Here is a 21,869-nt window from a genome sequence, read left to right as displayed (position 1 = left end):
AGTGAGTATTGCTGTTATTAATATGGTGGCCATCTTGCATAATGAATAGAGAGGGAGCTGACGATATCCTGCAGCTCTTCTCGTGAGTGTAGGTGGGTATTTGGGGGTGTTAGATGCTTTTTTACTCTGTAACTCGACGCCCGTTCAATACTCTGTCTGTCTGTCTGTCTGTCTGTCTGTCTGTCTGTCTGTCTGTCTATCCGTCCGTCCATCTCTCTCTCTCTCTCTCTCTCGCTCTCTCCCTGTCTGTCTGTCTGTCTGTCTGTCTGTCTGTCTGTCTGTCTGTCTGTCTGTCTGTCTCTCTCTCTCTGGGTGGCATAAACACTTCTGCTCCCACTTCTTAACCCAGTGGCTATCAGGTGTAGCTGTGGAGCCTGAAGAGGACGGTGAGAGAAGCTGGGGGGGGGGGGTTAGGAATTGGGAAGGTCAGAAGACAGGATCAGTGAGAACTATTGCTATCATACTGGCTAATGCAGTTGAGACCTGAGCGCCATCCATGGTCCTTTTTATGACGAAAATGGGGGTGATGTAATTATTAGAAGCCAGCAGCCAATTAGGTCTGTGAGAGTTTGTTGGTTGCATAACGCGCGTCTGTCTTTCAAGGAAATAATCGAGATAACTCAATCTGCGGTACCCTCGAGTGAAATCTGGAATAATCCACAGCTCTGCGGCACACAATTAACTCTAAAGCAGGTGGGCGTGATTCTAACAGGTAGAGAGAGAGCGAGAGAGATAGAGGGAGGGGGGCGGTGTTATCCAACTTTGAGTTTTGTCAACGTTTGAGGATACAGAAAAGACAGACTGCCGGGGCGATGTGGAAAGGCTAGGTGTAAATCCCGGTGCATGTGTAATTGACGAGATAACGGTTGTTTCTTCTTTTCCACCTCACACTGCCATACACGGATGTGCACACACACACCCCGCAGGGAACATTTGTTAAATGTCACAGGCAGCATTGCAGCTTATTGCCCTGTCCCAAGTCTCGCTTGAATCGGTTGGACAGACACCCTGGTGTTTTAGCGCCACCATTCTGGGGGGCGATATTACACAGAGAAAACTGATCGGGGGGGGGGGGGGCGGTGCTAGTAAGGTGCATAACAACTGTACAATGATCACGGTAAAAAAAGTTTTAATGGGGTTGTATGTTATTGTGATAGCTCGGAATATCACGAAGTACGACAGCGTTACCGTGGCACTGCTAAACAATGTAGTCCCTGTAGGAAAGCTAAATGGATTCCGTCGCGTTTGTTCATCCGAGAAGACTTATTTTTCGCAGCCATTACTCTAAAAAAGACATTGAAGTCTCTGCAACTCCCCTTGCTCGCCAACCTCCTCGGCTTCACCTTGTGGTGTGAAGAGTCGTTCCCTATCCACTCATCCACTAGCAGCATCCGACTGACTCACTGTCTCCTCTCAGCCTCCCTGGTTGCCAGACCGCTGTCATCGCCTGTGGGCAGGCAGACCGGGCACGGATGAGAGCTGCAGCTGCAGCGCGAGATGTGGGCGGTGGACGCGCGTTGCAGCCCAGTGCCAAGGCTGAATTAAGACTGCAGAGGTTCCCATTAGGCCAACCGAAGAACTTGACAAGATAACCGGACTAAGTGCTGGTCACGAACATAAAGAAACGTGTTCATTCATAGCCAATCAAATATAAATACGCATTTGGATTAGATCAAATAATAACGTGTAAGTTGTTTTGAAAGAAAAAAAACAAAAAACAAATGTGGCACCCATTTATTGGTGAGAATGGCGAAGACTTGAGATTCAAACTAAAATGCCTCTGTTCCCGGGTTTTGCATGCTGATATAAACAGTGTCAGAGGATTTGCCACCTTCACTCGTTCGTGTTGATTGCGTTAGTAATATGAGTCCGTCTAATTGAATCGAATCTTGTTTAAATTGGAATTTAATTGCAGAACATGGGATGAGGAGCTGTAGTAATTAGGAGCCAACCCCAGCAAGATGATTTCGTGTTCAGTGTCACTTCCTGACCACCTGACCATATATCCGGATGTAGTCACCGCTGAAAGCTCCGCATCATACTGCGAGGCTTCACCTTGGGCAGAAACGCCAGCGACGCTCATTTTCTTGGAATGACGCCGATTAAGGCCAAAGTCCACCGTTGATCGATCAATGAAAATAAATCAACCCGCCAGCCAAGCGAACTTGATAGCTTAGATGTGTCTATTAAACTGTGGGAAGATATTACATTGACATTAGATGATGTGATCTTTACAAAAAAAATTAAATAAAAAGAGGGGCGATAAAACTGACGGTGGTAATGCAGTCTGCTTAGGATGTCACAAGTTATTCAAAAGGCATACATAGTATATCTGCCCATGCATCCTCTGTGTAGCTGATCTGCAATGTGGGGGGGGGCGGGAATGGCGTGGACACTTCATAGTTCAAAATGTCATTGCATGAGCGTTTTACATCCTGCTCATAGCTGCTTATTCTTTTAAACTTCTGGCTGGAGAGGCCACAGTGTTTTACTTTGACACACGTGTGTGTGTGGGGGGGGGGGCAGATCGAGAGCATCTTGTCAGTGACCCGGATGGCTCCGTCGCCTCGTATGAACCGCCCAGTGATGAGGGAATGAACCTACGGCGTAATGGCATATGAATATAGATAACGCCCATGTCGACTTGCGGGTGTCAGCGCAGGGGCTGGTAACATAACCAATCAGAGCACGGTTTCGTGGTGATTGACGTAAATGCTTCAAAGCTTCATCTCGTGGTCTCACGGAGAACGACACGGGGTGAAAAATATCCAAAGCTGTCGCTTTCACGCGCGCACGCATGCGCACACGCACGCGCACACGCACGCACATACATCTTGTTCTTTGTTCTCGTCCCATTCGGTTGTGCTGGGTTTTTTCCCCCTGTTGAACATGAAACTGAAGTTTTTAATCTTGCTCTCTGAATGATCTTAATGATTACTAAAATAAATAAATAAATAAATAAAATAAGGCGTGTCTGTGGCAGCCTTTATGTTTCGTTTTGGCTATTTGTTAAAATGTTGAATGAATTTGTTGGCTTGCTCGCAGATGGCGTAGTACTCATTTAAGTGTGACGTTGTCGTATGTTTAAATGACAGCGTAGAATTGTGTAAGAATTTGCCATCTACATTTTTTTAGAGGACTCTTGCGTTGTCGCAGGTTTGAATCCATGGGAAGGAGCGGTCTAGATGTCCGGATGGTTCATAAATCATTTCGGCAATGTTGTAAGGAACACAATGAAAAGGGCGGTGGCACTCGCCTTCCCCCTGAAAGAAATCGGCTGTGCACGAATGAAAATTTTTTGGGTACCGACTGCAAAATCACGTGATAATGGTGCATAGACGGACTGCAAGATCTAGCAAACGATTTGATTGGGCTGAAACAGAATTTATTCATATTTGATGTTTGTTGTTTTGTTTTGTGTTTTTTTTTCCATCGGAGGTGCTGAAATGCAGCCAGTGTCGCTTGAACGAGCGGCTCCCCCTCCCCCGTTGCTTGCCAACACCATTGCACACAGGGAGAGAGAGAGGGAGAGAGAGAGGGAGAGAGAGAGGGAGAGAGAGAGAGGGAGAGAGAGAGGGAGAGAGAGAGGGAGAGAGAGAGGGAGAGAGAGAGGGAGAGAGAGCGAAAGTGGGAGGGAGGGAGGGGAAAGGAGGAGAATAGACAGGAGAGAGAGATAGGCAGCACCCGTGAGAGCGAAACAAAAGTGCAGCCTCGCAACAAAAAAAAAAAAGAAAGCATTATCCCGACAGACAAAGGGGAAACATGGATACACGGGAAAATCTGCCCTTCATACAGGCGCCCGTACCGGAGAGGATCCTCCGCTCCCTTTTTTTTTACATAGTCTACGTTAAACGCGGAGATTTCCCGTCGTTTTTAATGAAGCGGGTGGGGACGCACAGCAAGCTGAAAAGGCGGAAAGCTTTCTCCAACCGGTCTGCCAATCCCGCCCGCTTGCGATGGCTGTGACGGCGCGATGCTGCTACAGCGTCAAGGATACTGTGCCTTTTTCTTTGTATTTGCTGATTTTTGTACTCAGTGGCCTTACAAATGCACAAATACGGTACACCATTCCCGAGGAGCTGGAGAGCGGGGCTGTGGTCGGTGACATTGCCCTGGATTTAGGTCTGGACTTGCGAAAGCTCTCGAGCCGACGCATCAGAATCACGTCGGACAGCGGACGGAGGTATTTCACTATAAATCACAAGACCGGGAAGCTGCTGGTGAGTGACCGCATCGACCGAGAGGCGCTTTGTGAATTCAGCGGCACCTGCTCTCGCAACCTGGAGGTGGTGGTTGAAAGTCCGCTGAGAGGTGCACAACGTGGAGGTGGAGATTCTGGATGTCAATGACAACGCGCCACAGTTCCCTCGAGATGAATACCAGCTGGAGGTCTTGGAGTCCTCGCCCACTGGGTCCCGTTTCCCCATTGAGGGTGCGCAGGATGTAGATGATGGCTCCAACTCAGTAAAGCAGTACCGCCTGAGTCCGAACGATCATCTCGCGCTTGATTCCATTAAACCCTTTTCCAATAACAAGCACATTGAGCTCGTTCTCAAAAAGCCTTTCGACCGGGAGCAGACGCCCTCCCATCAACTCCTTCTTACTGCTGTAGATGGAGGCACCCCGCAGCGCACTGGCACGGCCAAAATCAACGTGCGCGTCTTGGACTCAAATGACAACGTGCCTGCTTTTGACAACTCCGTGTACAAAGTGAAACTGTCGGAGAACTCGCCAAAGGGTGCACTGGTGATCAAGTTGAACGCGACAGACCCCGACGAGGGTTCAAATGGAGAGGTTTTTTATTCTTTCAGCAGCTATACGCCCGAGAGGGTCAGACAGATGTTTTCTATGGACACAGACACGGGGGAAATAAGGGTGAAAAACAACATAGACTATGAGGAGACAAACTCTTACGAAATGTACATCCAGGCAATGGACAGAGGGCCGTCTCCAGTGGCAGTGCACTGCAAAGTTGTGGTGGAGGTTTTAGATGTGAATGACAACATTCCCGAGATCGTGCTGTCTTCACTTTCCAGCCCTGTACGGGAAGATGCCCGGGCTGACACGGTTGTGGCACTGATCAGTGTAAATGACCGTGACTCTGGACCTAACAAACAGGTCACCCTGGAGATTATGCCTCACCTGCCTTTTAAGATAAAGTCCTTCAGGAATCATTACACAATTGTCACCTCTGCCTTTCTGGATAGGGAGACCATCTCCTCCTACAACGTCACAGTCAGTGCTATAGATGGAGGAACTCCGGCCTTGTCCTCTCACATGACCTTCAAAGTGGACGTGGCAGATGTGAATGACAACCCACCTCGCTTCGAGCAGACATCTTACACTGTGTATGTCACAGAGAACAATGCACCAGGAGCCTCCCTGTGTGTAGTAAAGGCAACAGATGCGGACACAGGAGAGAACGCACGCATCACATACACTGTCCTCAATGACAACAACCATGGCATACCTGTAGCCAGCTATGTCAGCATCAAGCCAGATACAGGTGAGGCCTATGCCCTCCGATCCTTTGACTTTGAGAAGCTGAGAGAGTTCCACTTCCAGGTCAAAGCCCAAGACAATGGGGTGCCTCCCCTCAGCCGCGTGGCCACTGTGTATGTTTACATTATGGACCAGAATGACCATGCACCCAGGATAGTCCACCCGCCAGCCAATGGAACACGTATCACAGAGACGCTGATGAAAAATGCTGAGGCAGGGGTGCTTGTGACCAAGGTGTTGGCATGGGACGGTGATGCAGGGCAAAATGCTTGGCTACTGTATTCCATGGCACTGACCAACGCAGACCTCGACTTGTTCAAGGTGCATGAACACACGGGCGAAATCCGTACCACGCGGCGTGTCACAGAGGAAAACTCCACCTCTTTCCTACTGACTGTGGTGGTAAGCGACCGTGGACTGCCTCCGCTCTCCTCCAGTGCTGCCGTTCATGTCCATGTGATGGAGCTGCCCCCGAAGCTGGCCCCTGACCCTAAGCGCATCATCAGGCCCCACAGTCCCCTAATGTTCTCCAATGTCACCCTCTACCTCATCATTGCCCTGAGTGCCACAACCTTCGTCTTCCTGGTCACCATATTTGTGCTGGCCATTGTGCGTTGCCATGCCTACTGCACACAGCCCGGCTCCTGCTCCCCGTGCTGCGTATCCAAGAAGAGTGTTCCGGAAGGCGGCACCTCGGCAGGTGGAGGTGGTGGTGGGGGAGGAGGGGGAGGTGGAGGTGGAGGTGGAGGTGGAGGTGGAGGACAACCCGGTAACAATGTGGCACTGCGCCGTGACCTCAAAGTGGAGCCACACTATATTGAGGTGCGGGGTAACGGCTCCTTGACCAAAACGTACTGTTACAAGACGTGTCTGACAGCTACATCAGGAAGCGACACCTTTATGTTCTACAACACAGGCCGGCCCCATAGCGGCACTTGGGGTTCAGGATATGTCACCAGCCAGAGTGGACAAAGCCACATGTTTGTACGGCGGCTCAGTATGCCAGACGCCACCGCCATCCAGGTGTGTGTGTCTCGATTTGTGTGTGTTTTTGTCATTTATGAGTGCCTTGGAACATTGCACACAGCACGAGAGCATTAACGATAGTAACTACTCCATGTTTTGATTGCAGGAGAGTAGTGGTTCAGGTTTTGCTCTAGGGCGGTGTTCTTGGGAAGAGCAAGTGGTTGGCATTTAGTGATGTGAAGCTGCAGATGTCTCTCACCTGCTTATGTGGATGTATCAAATTCGAAGTTAGCTATTCCTCCTACTTTTATATATTACAAATCAATAAATACGCACTATATTGGTATGCATTGTCTCTGTTGAATATTCCTATAAACATATACATCTTGGTGCCACTCTCAGCTTTTTGCGTGAGCCCTTTGACTTAGTTATTTATTTATTTTTTTTTATTTTTTTTTATTTTTTTTTTTTGAGACAATTGTGATAGTACCTTTTGGGAATGCATAACAAAGATTTGTATAACAAGTCCATTGTATTAATTTTTCTGTAGTCATAAAACTACTAGTTAGTACACAACGTACCATGATTTGTCAATATTATGTTAGATTGGAGGCTGGCATTGCACCTTTTGCAGGGTTGTGTTGTTGTGGGTGGGTTGGTACACTCCTCTCTCTGCTAGATGTAGTTGACAGTACTGGTGTGTGCATATGTGTTTTGCGTGCCTGCATTTGTGCGTTTGTGCTTAGCTTCCGCAGGAGCTGTGATTCGTTTCCGATGATTCAGGGTATCAGACATTTATGGGCTTCTCTGCTGTACGGTTGTTCCAAGAACTGTCATCAAAATGTGTCTCCTCATGTATATTCAGAGAGCATCTCTCACTCTTATCTCTCTCTCTCAACTTGTATCTATCTGCCTCACATCCTCTTTCGTCTGTATTTCTCAACTGAGGCTAGATTTGACAGAGATATTAGAAAAAGCATGTTTGTTTGTTTTTTTTTTGCAAAAAATGACGAGTTATTTCAGTGGGCCAATATGTTTGGTGTAATGTGAGTACAGAGCATCTGTAGGAAGAGTGGTCTGTGCTCTGAAGAGATTTACTAATTATCTCCCTTTGATTACACACAGACCATCTTATTGCTCTGCTGTCAGCCATGTGCCACATTTTTCAGGACTAATGGACACACAGGGCATTCAGTGGTCATCCTTAGACTGACGGGCAGTCTGGACATTAATGCAGCCCTCAACAGCTGAGAGTACTGCCTGTCCCATTGCACCAAAAATGCCCCTTGAGTCAAACAATAACTCCCTGGTACAGCCGGGCATGTAAGAACGGATGAGGGTGGCAGAAATCGTTTCTGAGTTCGCTTTATAGAAGCAGTTTATCTCCCTGAAAATTCATATTTTCTATCATGTAAGAGGTTGATAAGAAATAGGGCTGTTTGCAGTGTCGTTGGTTGGGATCGAACAAATCTTTTTTTGTCCTTTTTTTTTTTTTACCAAACAGCATGTTTATAGCAGTTATAGCTTTAAAGAGGAGTGTTTAACCCAGAGAAGAGCAGCATCCGTGCAGTTCAGAAGGGGAAAAAAAGATTATAGAGAAAAGAAGAGGTGATAAAAAGATAACTAAAAGAAATATTTAAAAAATATCTATTACTTTATCTCCCCGGCATTTTCCTCATTAAATGCCAGTCATGTTTGCACTTGCTATGCAATTAACTGGCAGCAACGCGTTTCTCAATACAGTGGCTGGATTGGCTGGCTCGGTGGAGATGAGGTGGGGGGGAGCAAGGGGATTGGACAATGTATCGATGGCGGAGGTGTGAGCTCAGTATCCATGCCAAGAGTGTCCACTCAGAGGCAGAGAAACAGCAGAAGGGTGGAGGAGGGAGAGGCGGGATAGGCCAAACCAAGGGTGTTATTTATTCCACAATCCGTAATATCCAGCCTGGCAAGGGGACCGGATACACTGAAAACCCATGGGTATTTCTGCTTCTCTCTCTCTCTCTCTCTCTCTCTCTCTCTCTCTCTCTCTCTCTCTCTCTCTCTCTCTCTCTCTCTCTCTCTCTCTCTCTCTCTCTCTCTCTCTCTCTCTCTCTCTCTCTCTCTCTCTCTCTCTCTTTCCCTCTCTCCCTCTCTCAGATGATGAAACAGAATCTATTAATTCTCTCATTACCACTATGAATTAGTTTTATTTACACTGACCATGTGTGGGCCAGTAACTGCTCCCTCTGAGTCTTTGTTTGCCTGTTTGAAACTGTGTGTTTATCTTCCCTTGAGAGCGGATACCACTGCAGACATGTTAAGGTTGCAGGTGCTCATCTCCAACCTGCAGTGCTGGTGTGTAGTCTATTAGTATTTACCTCCCATACACACAGCCTTGTGGGCCAGTTTCCCTTCAGCCTCCGTCATGCCACAGATGAGCCTATGTTGACGTGAATCCCTCTGGTCCAATTTCCCATACCAATCTGTTCACATTTCAAATTAAATGTCACTGTCACATTTTGTATGGTGCAGAAAGTTGAAATGCGTGATTGGCTTATAATGTAATTTTTAGGGTGCTGTGTAAATTTCTGGACAAAGTCACTTCTCTTATCCTCTTAAAATGTATATAAAGATGATTCATTCTTTGTTGCGAGCAACTCTCTCATCGACTGCTCTGTTGGATTCCTGTATTGATCAGACTCTTCAATGTGGCAGTGGGGAGTGCTCTTATCCCCTGTAGACATTCACGCTCTGTTTGAATGACTCCACAAGGGATGCCAGGCCTCTCTCATTAGGGCCGAATATTGGATTTTCGAGTGTGATGAATGTCTGCTGTGGACCCAGCGAGCTGGATTCTGCCTCACCAGCTGGCCAACATCTGTCTTGTAGATTTGAAAGGAAACAGGTCCTCCATCAACTGCATGACCGGGCAGGGAGAGGTTGATATTTTCACTGCTTCACGGTCAGATTGGTTTAACTCTGTCTGAGGTCTTGAGTTGACGCTGCAGCAAATGTAATCTCATTTTGGTCATGCAGTTGGGGCAACAGCCCATTTTCCTCCACTTTGAGCTGAAGTGCAGCCACCAATGAATCTGAGTCCTTTTACCACATCAGTGTCATCTAGTTTCATAGCCATACACCCAAGTAAAATATTGTTTCTTTTACCGCTGGCTTTTAACTGCTCATCAAAAGTGTAATGGCGCTGGGCTCAGGCACAGTAGAGTCACATCGTGTGATGTCACCAAGGTCTCATGTGGCCAGCAGACAGGCAAGGGTTGTGGCACTGTGGTGTGGCCCACTCCGTGTTCTGTTGTGATGCTGGTGTCACAATGCATCTTGGTCCACATGCAGAGCCAAAGGGGCTTAACTGATATCTCACTCCCGTTTTCCCTCAAACGCCACCCCCACTTTTCCTTCCTCCACCTGTGACCTTGAAAAAAGGAGCTGGCAGTGGGAGGTGGAGGGTGAGATTTGGCGGGGGTTCCACACATGGTGAGATCTGTCAAGCCCACTCAGGCAGGCTGTGTTACAGTGACAAACAAGGTTTTTACCAGAGCAAAGAGGTGGATAAGGAAGAGATAGAACAGAGGAATGGGGGGGGGGTGGATAAGAAAAATCAGAAGAGGGCGGAGGAGATTTTCAGAAACATGCCATCACATAGTGGCACTGAAAATTATTTTGATAGCTATGTTTGTTGGTTTGTTTGTTTTTGTTTGTTTGTTTGTTTGTTTGTTTGTTTTTGCTTGTTTTGATGACAGTGTCCATCTTGAATTGAAATCCCAATTAAGGGAAGAATAGTGGGAAGAGAGTAAGAGGAGAGAGAGAAAGAGGTGGACACACGCAGCCTCTAATAGAGTCTGCCAACACATACAGGGATGTGAGAGTTCCACTGGGTCTCCATGGTAACGGACCATAGAGCCTAACTGGGCTAACTTGGGGTAGCTTCATGTATCACAGAGGCAGGGTCAGTAAGCCAGAGGAGAGCATCCTCTTTCAAAGGAGGGAGAGGGAGAAGAAGGAGGAGAAGGTGTGAGAGGTGGGAGGAGATGAGCAGAGCAACAAGCTTCAACTAATCATTCATTTCTCTCCACAGGCAGACGCAAGCTGTCACCGCAAAAGTGACAGCTTGTGTATGTGTGTTTCTGTGTGTGAGGGAGGAAATGCATGCACATATGCACCTATCATGAGTGCTCCAGCAGTTCTTGCCATGACTTATTAATGAGACGGTATTGAGTTTTGCCTGTGTGATCTCTAGCAGTACTTAAGACTCAATTTCTCCTCCTTCTCTCTCTTGCAGCCCAAGGCACCTAATGCAGACTGGCGATATTCGGCCTCCCTGAGAGCAGGAGGAGTAATGCAAAGGTAAATAGGCACAAACACATACACGAAAACGCTTATGTCACTCAGCGATAATGTCCATAATCAAAAGGTTCAACTGTCATAATTCACCGTTTCATGCATTACACTATAGTCAGTAGCACCCATCCCAGCTCCTTTCTGTCAGTAGCACCATTAATACACCCATTCGGTTATGCATTGATGAAAAAAAAATCATTCTTAATTTACAAGCAGCTTTAATTCACCACAGTTAATGGAAGAGCAAAACCTGCACACCATGATCTCAAGCTGCTATATCACTATTACTGACCATATTATAACTGTTACTACCACTATTATAAATATTTACGATATTATCACTAATACTATTATTACTACCATTATTACTACCTTCATATAAGATGGATATTTATACTTGGTAATACCATACTTGGTAATACCATTTTTTCTAAGTGCACTGGATTTAAAAGAAATGCCACTTTGTCCATGAAGATTACAAAGCGTATACAAATGAATATTTAGTTGTATGACAGTTATGCACACAGCAGTAAATTCTTTATGAGACAGTACAAGCCTGTTTCATGCCATAAGCAATCATCAGCTGTCAATAAAGCTACACGGGAAAGAACCATTTACTTCCTCATCATGTACATCACGTGCACAACGTCCAATGGGGAAGGGAGAGGTGCGACATTCAAACATTTTTGAACACCACACCTCTCCCTTCCCATGTTCTTTCCCGGGTAGGTTATTGACAGTGATGATTGCTTATGGCACGAAACAGGCTTGTACTGTCTCATAAAGAATTTACTTGACTCACCGGATTTTTATATATATATATATATGAACCTTCGAATGGACAAGCCCCTTGTAAAACATAATCTTTGCTATATGAGAGACCAGGGAATGTGCATTACAACATGGTTGTCTAAACTCAAATGTTAGACAGATGGAGAGACGGCAGGAGGGAAGGATGGATGAAAGGGAAGGCAGGGGGTCAGACGGATGGAGGGGAGGTTGTCAGGTGGAAACATGGTCCATCCCTTATATAGGAATTGCCACATGCCCATCCCAGAGATCACATTAGCCATAAGCCACTGGGCCAAACCTCACTGTGGAATCAATTTACTCCATTGGCGGCCAAAATAAAAAGGATGAGGGCCAAGTTAACAAGCAGGTCCAAGCTTAACAAGTCTGAGCTTGCCAAGTGAGCCAGATCAAGCTAGAGCAAATAGGTGGGTTTCTAGTACGGGACCCCCAGAAGAGTAATGATCTAAGCATCTACACACACACACACAACTGTGCACATGCACACACACACACACACACACACACACACACACACACACACACACACACACACACACACACACACACACACACACACACACACACACACACACACACACACACAATGTCCCGCGATGTAATGAACAGAGGATAACTAACTGGTTGGATAACCAGCCAGTCCCACCATTAAGGGGAAAAATAAATGGGTCATCTGTCATTGCCCCTCTCTCTCACCCATACGCACACACATATACACACTCATTGCATATGTCCACATGCCTACACATACAGAAATATGTCCCTGCAGCTACATGATGAAGGCCATGCGAGATGATGGAATGGACGATGCTTTCACAGCTCCCAGTACACAGTGTCTGTCTTTCACTGTTCAGCTACATGAGATAGCTGAGACACCTCTATGTGTGTGTGTGCGCATGCACGTGTGTGTGTGTGTGTGTGTGTGTGTGTGTGTGTGTGTGTGTGTGTGTGTGTGTGTGTGTGTGTGTGTGTGTGTGTGTGTGTGTGTGTGTGTGTGTGTGAATTCGATGTACATGTCATAGTGCATGTTTTTACTTGCACTGATCTGTTATTTGTGGTTTAATGTCACAGCACAGTCTGCATGCATGATGCATTGCCTCCTTCCTCTGTCTGTTTATATCTAGCTAAAGATTCACATAATATGATTTACACAGCATACACACACACGGAGACATCTATGTGTCCGTGTGTGTGTATGTACTTGTGCATGCGTCTATGTCAGATTAATAAGAGTGTACCATCTGAGTGTCATTAGTGTTACACAGATTCCCTCATAATTATGGCACAGCCTTAATGAGAGTTAATGTGCTTGGCCGAATCAGTCTAATGTATTAAATCATTCCCGTCAGTGAAGTCTTTTAAGTTGACTATACCCCCATTCCCCATTACAAGGCTCTGCTGTCTGTTCACCTATTTATACTCACGCATGATCAGTTTTTTGGAAACATTTATGGGAGATTTTAGAAACTACAAAACAGCATGTAATGGAACTTGCTTATTTCATCTCGGACCTTCATGGGATGTGTGGCATTTCCACTTTATTGTAATTTCTTTGTACATGGGTAGTCCATGGGTTTGTTTTTGTTTTTTTGACCCCCCCCCCTTTTTTTCCCTTTTTTTTTCTCTTCTCAATTTTATCCGGCCAATTACCCCACTCTTCTGAGCCGTGGCGATCTCTGCTCCACCCCCTCTGCTGATCCGGGGAGGGCTGCAGACTACCACATGCCTCCTCCGGTAGATTTGGAGTCGCCAGCTGCTTCTTTTCACCTGACAGTGAGGAGTTTCACCAGGGGGACGTAGCGCACAGGAGGATCACGCTATTCCTCCCGGTTACCCCCCCCCCAAAACAGATGCCCTGACTGACCAGAGGAGGTGCTAGTGCAGTGACCAGGACACACACCCACATCCGGCTTCCCAGCCGTAAACACGGCCAATTGTGTCTGTAGGGATGCCTGACCAAGCACGAGGTAACACAGAGTTCGAACCGGCGATCCCCATGTTCGTAGGCAGCGGAATAGATCACTATGCTACCCGGATGCCCCGTGGGTTTGTTCTTGGGGTTGATGTAGCAGTGATGATGGAAACTCAAAAGTCAGTCAGATACAAATGTGTTAAAACTGGCAGGCAAGGAAGAGGCATGTGGTGAAAAAGGATGAGAAAGTGAGATGATAAGGGAGAGAAATCACAACAGGCATTAGCTAAGAAGTGTGTTACCAGTCCAGTGTTCACTATTAATAATTGATCAGTGTATCTGGATGACTCCTATGCATGGCAGCACTTAAAATGGCCTCCATCACCGAAAACACCATTTACCTCCACACACAGCTTCTGATGATAGGTTTAAGGGCCTCTCGTATTCTCACAGGACACACACACACACACACACACACACACACACACACACATGCACAAAGGGAGACATAATACTGTACTCAGATAGGATAGGAATGACAGAGGCATGAAAAAAATCGGTGCAAAGAGGGAGAGATGGGGGGAAGGGAGGATTGAAAGAGGAGGAGGAGGGATGCAGGAGGAATCAGATGGAAAAGGAGCCAGGAGAGGATGGGGGGACCAGTTTGTAATTGTCTGACCTTGGACACACAGCCACACACACACACAGCCAGGGCCATACCTAAAATGGCGGTGATTCATTTATCTCCCCACTCCTCCCTCACATGGTCTTCATTCCCTCCCCCTTATTTGTCCTTTTATTCTTTTTTCTTTTTTTTTTTACATTTCTCAGTATCCCTGCTGTGATTTTACACCTCTCCTCCCAGAAGACACTGAAAGACTATAAAAAGTCCACACATTAAAACATATATGATGTCTTTTTAGTTAAGATAATGTGTGACTCCACTTCATTGCATGTAGGGAAATAGGGACAAGAAAGCAGAGAAGACAAAGAAAGACTGGAGCGTCCAGGTAGCATGGCAGTCTATTCCGTTGCCTACTAACATGGAGATCGCCGGTTCGAATCCCCTTGTTACCTCCGACTTGGTCAACCGTCCCTACAGACACAATTTGCCATGTCTGCAAGTAGGAAGCCGGATGTGGGCATGTGTTCTGGTCACTGCACTAGCGCCTCATCTGGTCAGTCGAGGCGCTTATTCGGGGGGAAGGGGGAAACTGGGGGGAATAGCGTGATCCTCCCACATGCTAGAGGGGGTGGAGCAGCGACCAGGATGGCTCAGAAGAGTGGCGTAATTGGCCGGATACAATTGGGGAGAAAATGGGGGGAATCCCCCCCTCCAAAAAAAAAAATAGAAAGATTGACAATGATACAAGGACAGAGATTTGGATGAACCCAACCCGGCAGCAGGCAGCAGACCTCAGGAAAAGTTTAAACTGCCACAGACCCAGTTTTGCACAGTGGGACAACGGAGAGGGAAAGCTGAGAGTGGGGTTAAATATGGAACAGCAGTAGGTAGGAGCTGAGAACAGTGCTTAAAATCATGGGGTCAGGTTTATATCTTTATCAGCATAAATCAAGTACACACAAACACGCACACATGCATACACATACACAAACTCCCGGTTTGCTGCTAAGATAACAGGGGAAAGTGTAGATTGAGACAAAGTTTATTCCATGGTCAATACCCAGTCCTCTCAGTCTCACTATTCAGAGGTTCTGCCCTTGGCTGATGACTGATAGATGACAATGGCATTTTTTGTTTCAAGGCAAAACAAATGTCAAGTGGACCTCAGAGTGATTGAAACCACATAATCAGAATTTGATTTATACAACAGAGGAGCCTGAATCCTTCTGTTCATATACAGAAAGAGGGGAAAGTGTAAGACAGAAAAGTGTTTGCCAGAAGCAGCCGTTTTCAGTTAACCTGTCTTTCAGAACACTCGCAAAGGGTGTTGAAATCCCAAAGGGTGGGTGTGAAAATGTAAAATCTCCATCTGTAGTCTCTAATCCAGAGATTGGTAGGAATATGCAGGGTGACTTGTTTAATCCATAATCTCAATGTTGCGTTCTTGACATGGTGTTCACAGTGCACACACACACACACACACACACACACACACACACACACACGCACACACACACACAGTGTTTAATTTTGTAATGTTGTGTATTATATGAAACATGTGGAAAAGTACATAAGACAGGATTTGGTCCTTTGAACCTCATGCACCAGATATACGGGACATTCATAATATGGAGTATCTCCCCATTAAGTCCATGTGCGCATGGTTGCTTTTTTCCATCTTATTTCAGCAATGCATAAATCTGTCTTATTGCTGGCATATCTCTACAGTGTCTAACAGCTGCATGCCTGTGTGTGCGTGTTGTGTCCCAGCTCAGTGCATATGGAGGAGTCCTCGGTGATGCAGGGTGCCCAGGGGGTTCTGGTCCAAAACTGGCCCACCGTGTCCAGCGCTGCAGGTAAGAGGACTGACCCAATCCAGATCCCTTGTAGACAAAGCTTGGCTGAACCCAGAATCACCAGGACTGGCACAGGAAAAAAAAAAGAAAGAAACTAAACATTTTACTCAAGTTTATAGCACAAAGGCCACTTTGAACCACACCAGATCACTGATGCAGCTTTAAAAACTAAGCAATAGCCTGTGTCATGGACATGACCTGGCCAAGTCCTAAACTAACATCATGTTCTACTGATGATCAAAGAAAATATGTAGATGATAATAATAATAATCATCATCATCATCATAAAAATCAATTAATAATCTATGACTAGATTCAATCAGTGAATGTGCAACTAGTCCCAAGATGCACACATTTAATGCCACAGACTGGTGCCAGATGTTGTCTCTCAGTGGAGCTAAGACCATCTTACACTAATAGAACATTTCTTGAAATCTTATCAGTTTCAGGGAGATTAATAAAGTGAGCGATCCGGATATATCAGGTGCAAGATCACCCTGACCCTCTCCACTCGCTTTCCCTTGCCACAGGGAGCGGAAATTACATGTTAGGTAGGCGAAGATAGCTATCTGTGCTCTCTATAACAGGAAAGAAGGCAATAGAGAGAGAGAGAGATAGACAGAGAGAGAGAGAAAGAGAGAGAGAGACCAACATAGTCTCAAAGACAAAACGTACATCTACAGTTTATTTGTAGTTCCCAGAAGACGGTGACTTCCAGTATTCTGTAGTTTCCAAAAAATATTGGCAGGCAAAGTTTTGCTTCATTCCTATGATTGTGTGTCAACAAAATATAAAGCATTTAGTACTTGGGGCATCCGGGTAGCATAGCAGTCTATTCCGTTGCCCTACCAATATGGGGATCGGTGGTTAGAATCCTCGTGTTACCTCCGGCTTGGTCGGGCGTCCCTACAGACACAGTCGGCTCTGTGCATAACTGTAGTCCACTGACTTCCGGTTTCTACTTCAGCGGTCATGCCTGTGTGTTGGTGTGTTCTATTAACAATGGCATATTTTTCATGATGCCTGCAAGATTTACCGTGGAAAAATGTCAACAACATGCACAGAATCGTTCACAAACTTTCACCTGGACCTACCAGCAAACAGGTGAAAAGTTTCAAGTTATCATCATCCTCATCCTCATAATTGTGGACATAACTTGTGGACGTAACTTGATGTACAACTTGAAACTTTTCACCCTTTTGCTGGTAGGTACAGGTGAAAGTTTGTCGACGATTCTGTGCATGTCGTTGACATTTATTCATGTTAAATCTTGCAGGCATCGTGAAAAAAATATGGCATTGTCAATAGCACATGCCAACAACCAGGAAACTGGTATTACCACTGCAGTAGAAACCAGAAGTCAGTGGACTACAGTTAGGCACAGAGTGAACTGACCGTGTCTGCAAGTGGGAAGCCAGATGTGGGTATGTGTCCTGGTCACTGCACTAGTGCCTCCTCTGGTCGGTCAGGGGGCCTCTTCCGAGGGGAGGGAGAACTGGGGGGAATAGCATGATCCTCCCATGCACTACATCACCCCTGGTGAAACTCCTCACTGTAAAGAGAAAAGAAGTTGCTAGGGACTCCACATGTATCAGCGGAGGCATGTGGTAGTCTTCAGCCCTCCCCGGATCAGAAGAGGGGGTGGAGTAACGACCGGGATGGCTCCGAAGAGTGGGGTAATTGGCCGGATACAATTGGGGGAGAAAAAGGGAGAAGAAGAAAAAACGTTTGGTACTCGGATGGTTAAGCTTAAGTTTGGGTTTAGACTGGTTTAGTTCAGGGTAAGAATATGGGAGATCGATTGTAATAATCATCCACGTGCATGTCGTGCCCCACATTTTTGTTTTCTGTATATCTGTTTCCTGTGGTGTATTTCTATTTACTCCAGTAACCCTTGACTGCAATTGGGCAACAATAAAACATGACTCGTTACGTTTTCGCATCATGTGGGCCACTCATCATCCAGTTTAGCATCTCTGATAGAACACAAGTAGCTGTGGCCAGATGAACATTCCTATTGTAACTATACTGACTGCACAACTTGGAGTTTCAAGTAGCTCGGATTTGCACTTCTTTCCATATTTACTACGTTGATATTGCACATGCCTCTAGTGGGAGTCACATAGTACTAAACATTTCATATAATGTTGACAGGATATTGGCATTTAACCTATTCTGGGCAATGCAAATAAGTTGTACATGAATGATTTGTCTGTGAGACTATGGAGTTGAAAGTTAATTTAATTATCATCAAGACGTTTGCAGAGGCTCAAACCACTGAACCATAGAGGACAAACACATATTAGGGGAGAATAATAAAACATAATTGCATTGCCTTCCCCTGTCTACTTTATAGTTGATCGCTCTCACTCTCTCTCTCTCTCTCTCTCTCTCTCTCTCTCTCTCTCTCTCTCTCTCTCTCTCTCTCTCTCTCAATCGCTCATTTCTTCAAATTCTCATTAAGTTCAACAATTGGCCACACACACATTTATGCTGAACACACTTGCCCATTCCGTTCTCTGCATGACATTAATGCAGTCCTGCAGCCCTGCGTTTGTCCCCGTCAGTTAACTGTTGTGCCCCTTTCGTGGGTTTGATGAGCAAGGTCTTGGTCTCCTCATCCTCCATCTCGTACATTAATTATCATACTAATTACAAATGAAGACGTGCTGCATAGCCAAGGTCAGTAACTTCCGGAAGAGAGATGAGTTTGCACGGAGAGGAACTTGACTGTAAAATTGTTAACTTTTCACAAATGGCAGACGTGGAGGCAGAGAGGAGCAAGACTGATAAAGTGGAAGAGAGAACAGTGTAATGAACGAAAGTCAAAAAGCGAAGAGGTAGGCGAGACAGAGGCAAAAAGACAACATCTCTTGTCTGAGAGTGGGGTGAGAATGACGGTGCAATTACAGTGCAGATAAAAAGTTGATTTGTTGTAATTAAGAGTGTGGAGATGGCCTGGTTCGTTCTCTTTTATAGATAGGAGGCGGTGGGATGTGCTAGCTGACAAACTGCCCACACACTCCCTCCTTGTCTCCTCTCCTCTACCATCTCACACACACACACTGAGCCTCCTCCTCGCTGCCATCGATTTCTTGCTTCTTGCCCAGGCTGAGGACTTACAGCCTGCAGCCACATGGAAATATGGGGGACGGTGAGCAAAAAAGAGACAGAAAGACAGATATGGAGAGAGAGAACAGGTGGTAGAGTTGTCATAAGAGTGGGAGCAAAAGGTTGTGCTGAAGTTAAGTTAGCTCACTTCGATTAAGTGACATGTGGACTAGACTGATGAAACAAAATATTTTTGGGATGCCTGTGGTCTGAGTTAGGCTCAGAGGACTGACACTTCATATATATATATATATATATATATATATATATATATATATATATATATATATATATATATATATATATATATAGCCATCTATCCATTTTCTGACCCGCTTATCCTGCTCTCAGGGTTGCGGGGATGTCGGAGCCTATTCCAGCAGTCATTGGGCTGCAGGCAGGGAGACACCACCTTGGACAGGCCACCAGGCCATCACAGGGCTATATATATGCGCTCTGTTTTGGTTTTTGTAATGCATGTTCATATAGATAAATTGCATTGCTTGAACCTGCAATGGGTGGCATTGACTGGGATTTTGTAAAAAGCCATATACAGAAATAAATAAATAGGGAAATTCAGTTAACCATGTAACCATGCTGTTGGGCCCATGCTAACTTAATTCTTTTATAAAGATGGCTGATTTGATTTTAGCTGGAGATTAGCTGTTTTAATTTAACAAGCTAAGAATAAATACACTGGCTTCGAACTGACCAGTCCATCGCTAAAAGGGGCTAATTTTGCCGCAGGTCCAATGTTAAGCTAAGGTTTAAGAATAACCCTGTCAGAAAAAAGTGAAAAGTACTTATTTCTGGATCTGCCTTGGAGGAGGGAAGATTAAAGGTGTTTTATTTGAATGTTGAGGTTGACTCTGTTTACCAAGTGAAAGGGGGTATGGATTCAGTGTGGCCGGTCACGTTATGGAATGAGTCATATAGCCTGTGATATTTTCCGCTAAACCAGCTTGTTTGTTAGCGGGAACACTGTCCTTACGTTGGGAACATGACCACATAGGTGTTTCAGTGAGTCAGTTTCTGGGAATCTGGTTTGTCGCAGTCTTGTTTCATCCTTGGTCACAGGTGCCAAAACCATTTTCCAGAAAAGAAAAGTCCTAACCATGTATTTGCTCCACCCGTGTACTAAACCAATTGATTGTAATCAACACCAGTCTTGAGTCAGGTAGGGGAAACTAGCGAATAAATCAGCTCATTTAGTACATGGGTGGATAATCAGAATCAAAATCGAATGCACGGTTAAGACTTTCACTTTCTGGACACGGTTTTGCCACCTCTGTCCTTGGTGTAAAACCTAGAGGGTTTTTTTTCCCCTTGTAATCTATTGGTCTATTTTTGGCCGAGATGTGAGACAAGAAGCCACAGCTGACAAGGCCCCTGTCCCCTCCGTTTTGGTTTAGCTATAGTGTATGATTGCATTTGTGTTTGTGCACTTATATGTGTATGTAACCGGACGAGTAGGATCTGTGTGTGTTTGTTTGTGCACACACATGTTTTTTCTTTATCTCTGTATGCGTGTGTGTGAATTAACATGTTTGCCAGTGTGTGCTTGCACATGTGCTTTGGTTGCCTGCTTTGTGCGCTGCGTTTACTGTGACAGATGGAGCGCAGCCCACGCCCAGATTAACAGACTCACATTAATGAAATCAGGGTTCTGTATCCTCGCCACCCTCCCTCCCTTTCTGTCTCTGTGTTCGCTCTCCCCCTCCATTTTATGACTCTGTCTCTGAACCAGGGGTACACAGGGGTTCAGAGAGCACTGCAATGAATCAGTACCATCCCCCGGAGAGAAATTGCAATGGAGAAAGATGGGGAGAGGAGAGAGAGAGAGAGAGAGAGAGGTGGAGAGAGACAGTGATACAGGGAAAGGTGGTTGTAAAGCAAGGGACTTGGGGGAAGATAGGGAATGATAAAGTATCACATAGAAGGAATAGAAGAGAAGGATAGTAAGAGGTTGAAGTTGGCCGTAGGGGGGGTAAGAGACAAGGAGACAAGATGAGTGATCGACGGAGGCAAGTGCAAAGGAGAGATGAAGAGAGAGAGGGAATGTTCAGCGATGCTGCTGTTGCTAGGGGAAAGTTGTTGGGCCAGACGAAGGAGAGAGAGAGAGAGAGAAGTGAGACCTTGCAGCATTATTCCCCATCAGTGCTGCCGCTGTGACTCCCATGTCCTACCGCTTCACTTGAGGATGTAGTTTCCAGGGCAACCATTCGTGGTCCTGAAGATCGGCGACAGAGAGAGAATAGACGGGAGTGCCAGCATGTTGTGGGACACACAAAAAAATATTCAAGGAAAAAGGATAGTAAAAGATGGGGTGGGCAATCAGGCAAAGCTAAATGAGACACTAAAAAAGTGAATTATATTACAAAGGCAGGTAGTCAATGAAAAGCAGCGGAAGGAGAACAGTCACTAGAAAAAAATAGGGAGAAAGTAGTGACAGTGTTAAAAAAAAGAGATATGTTTGGAATGAGTGAGAGAGAAAAAGTTTCTGAAATGTAGATAGAGGGCGAGAACTGCAAGGTAGAGAGGGAAGCAGAGGAGGAAAAGCAGAGTGCATGTGAGTGAGTGAAGGAGAGTGACCTACATAGACAGGGACTGTGCTGTACTGCGGAGGTGGAGGCAGGTTTAGTGCAGGTCTTTCTGCATCACCACTTAATTTGATCACAATAAACACACGTACACACGCTTACCCTCTCTTTCTCTGTCGCGCTTACGCGCACACACATGCACACACACA

At 45.7% G+C, this 21,869-nt stretch overlaps 1 protein-coding gene across 1 annotated transcript in view; it reads left to right on the top strand.

Annotated features, from left to right (window-relative positions):
• Positions 1-3,941: 3,941 nt before the first annotated feature.
• LOC130118183 (protocadherin alpha-C2-like) overlaps positions 3,942-21,869 on the top strand; it is a 26,141-nt gene continuing 8,213 nt past the window's right edge. The window contains 4 exon segments of the mRNA XM_056286939.1: positions 3,942-4,307; positions 4,309-6,525; positions 10,748-10,812; positions 15,924-16,009. Of these exon segments, the coding sequence (XP_056142914.1) occupies positions 3,957-4,307; positions 4,309-6,525; positions 10,748-10,812; positions 15,924-16,009 (2,719 nt within the window). The 5' untranslated portion in view covers positions 3,942-3,956.

This window comes from Lampris incognitus, chromosome 1 (assembly GCF_029633865.1).
Source record: "Lampris incognitus isolate fLamInc1 chromosome 1, fLamInc1.hap2, whole genome shotgun sequence".
Taxonomy (NCBI): domain Eukaryota; kingdom Metazoa; phylum Chordata; class Actinopteri; order Lampriformes; family Lampridae; genus Lampris; species Lampris incognitus.
The sequence above is the reverse complement of the archived record's forward strand: the minus strand, read 5'-3'. Positions and strand labels throughout refer to the sequence as shown.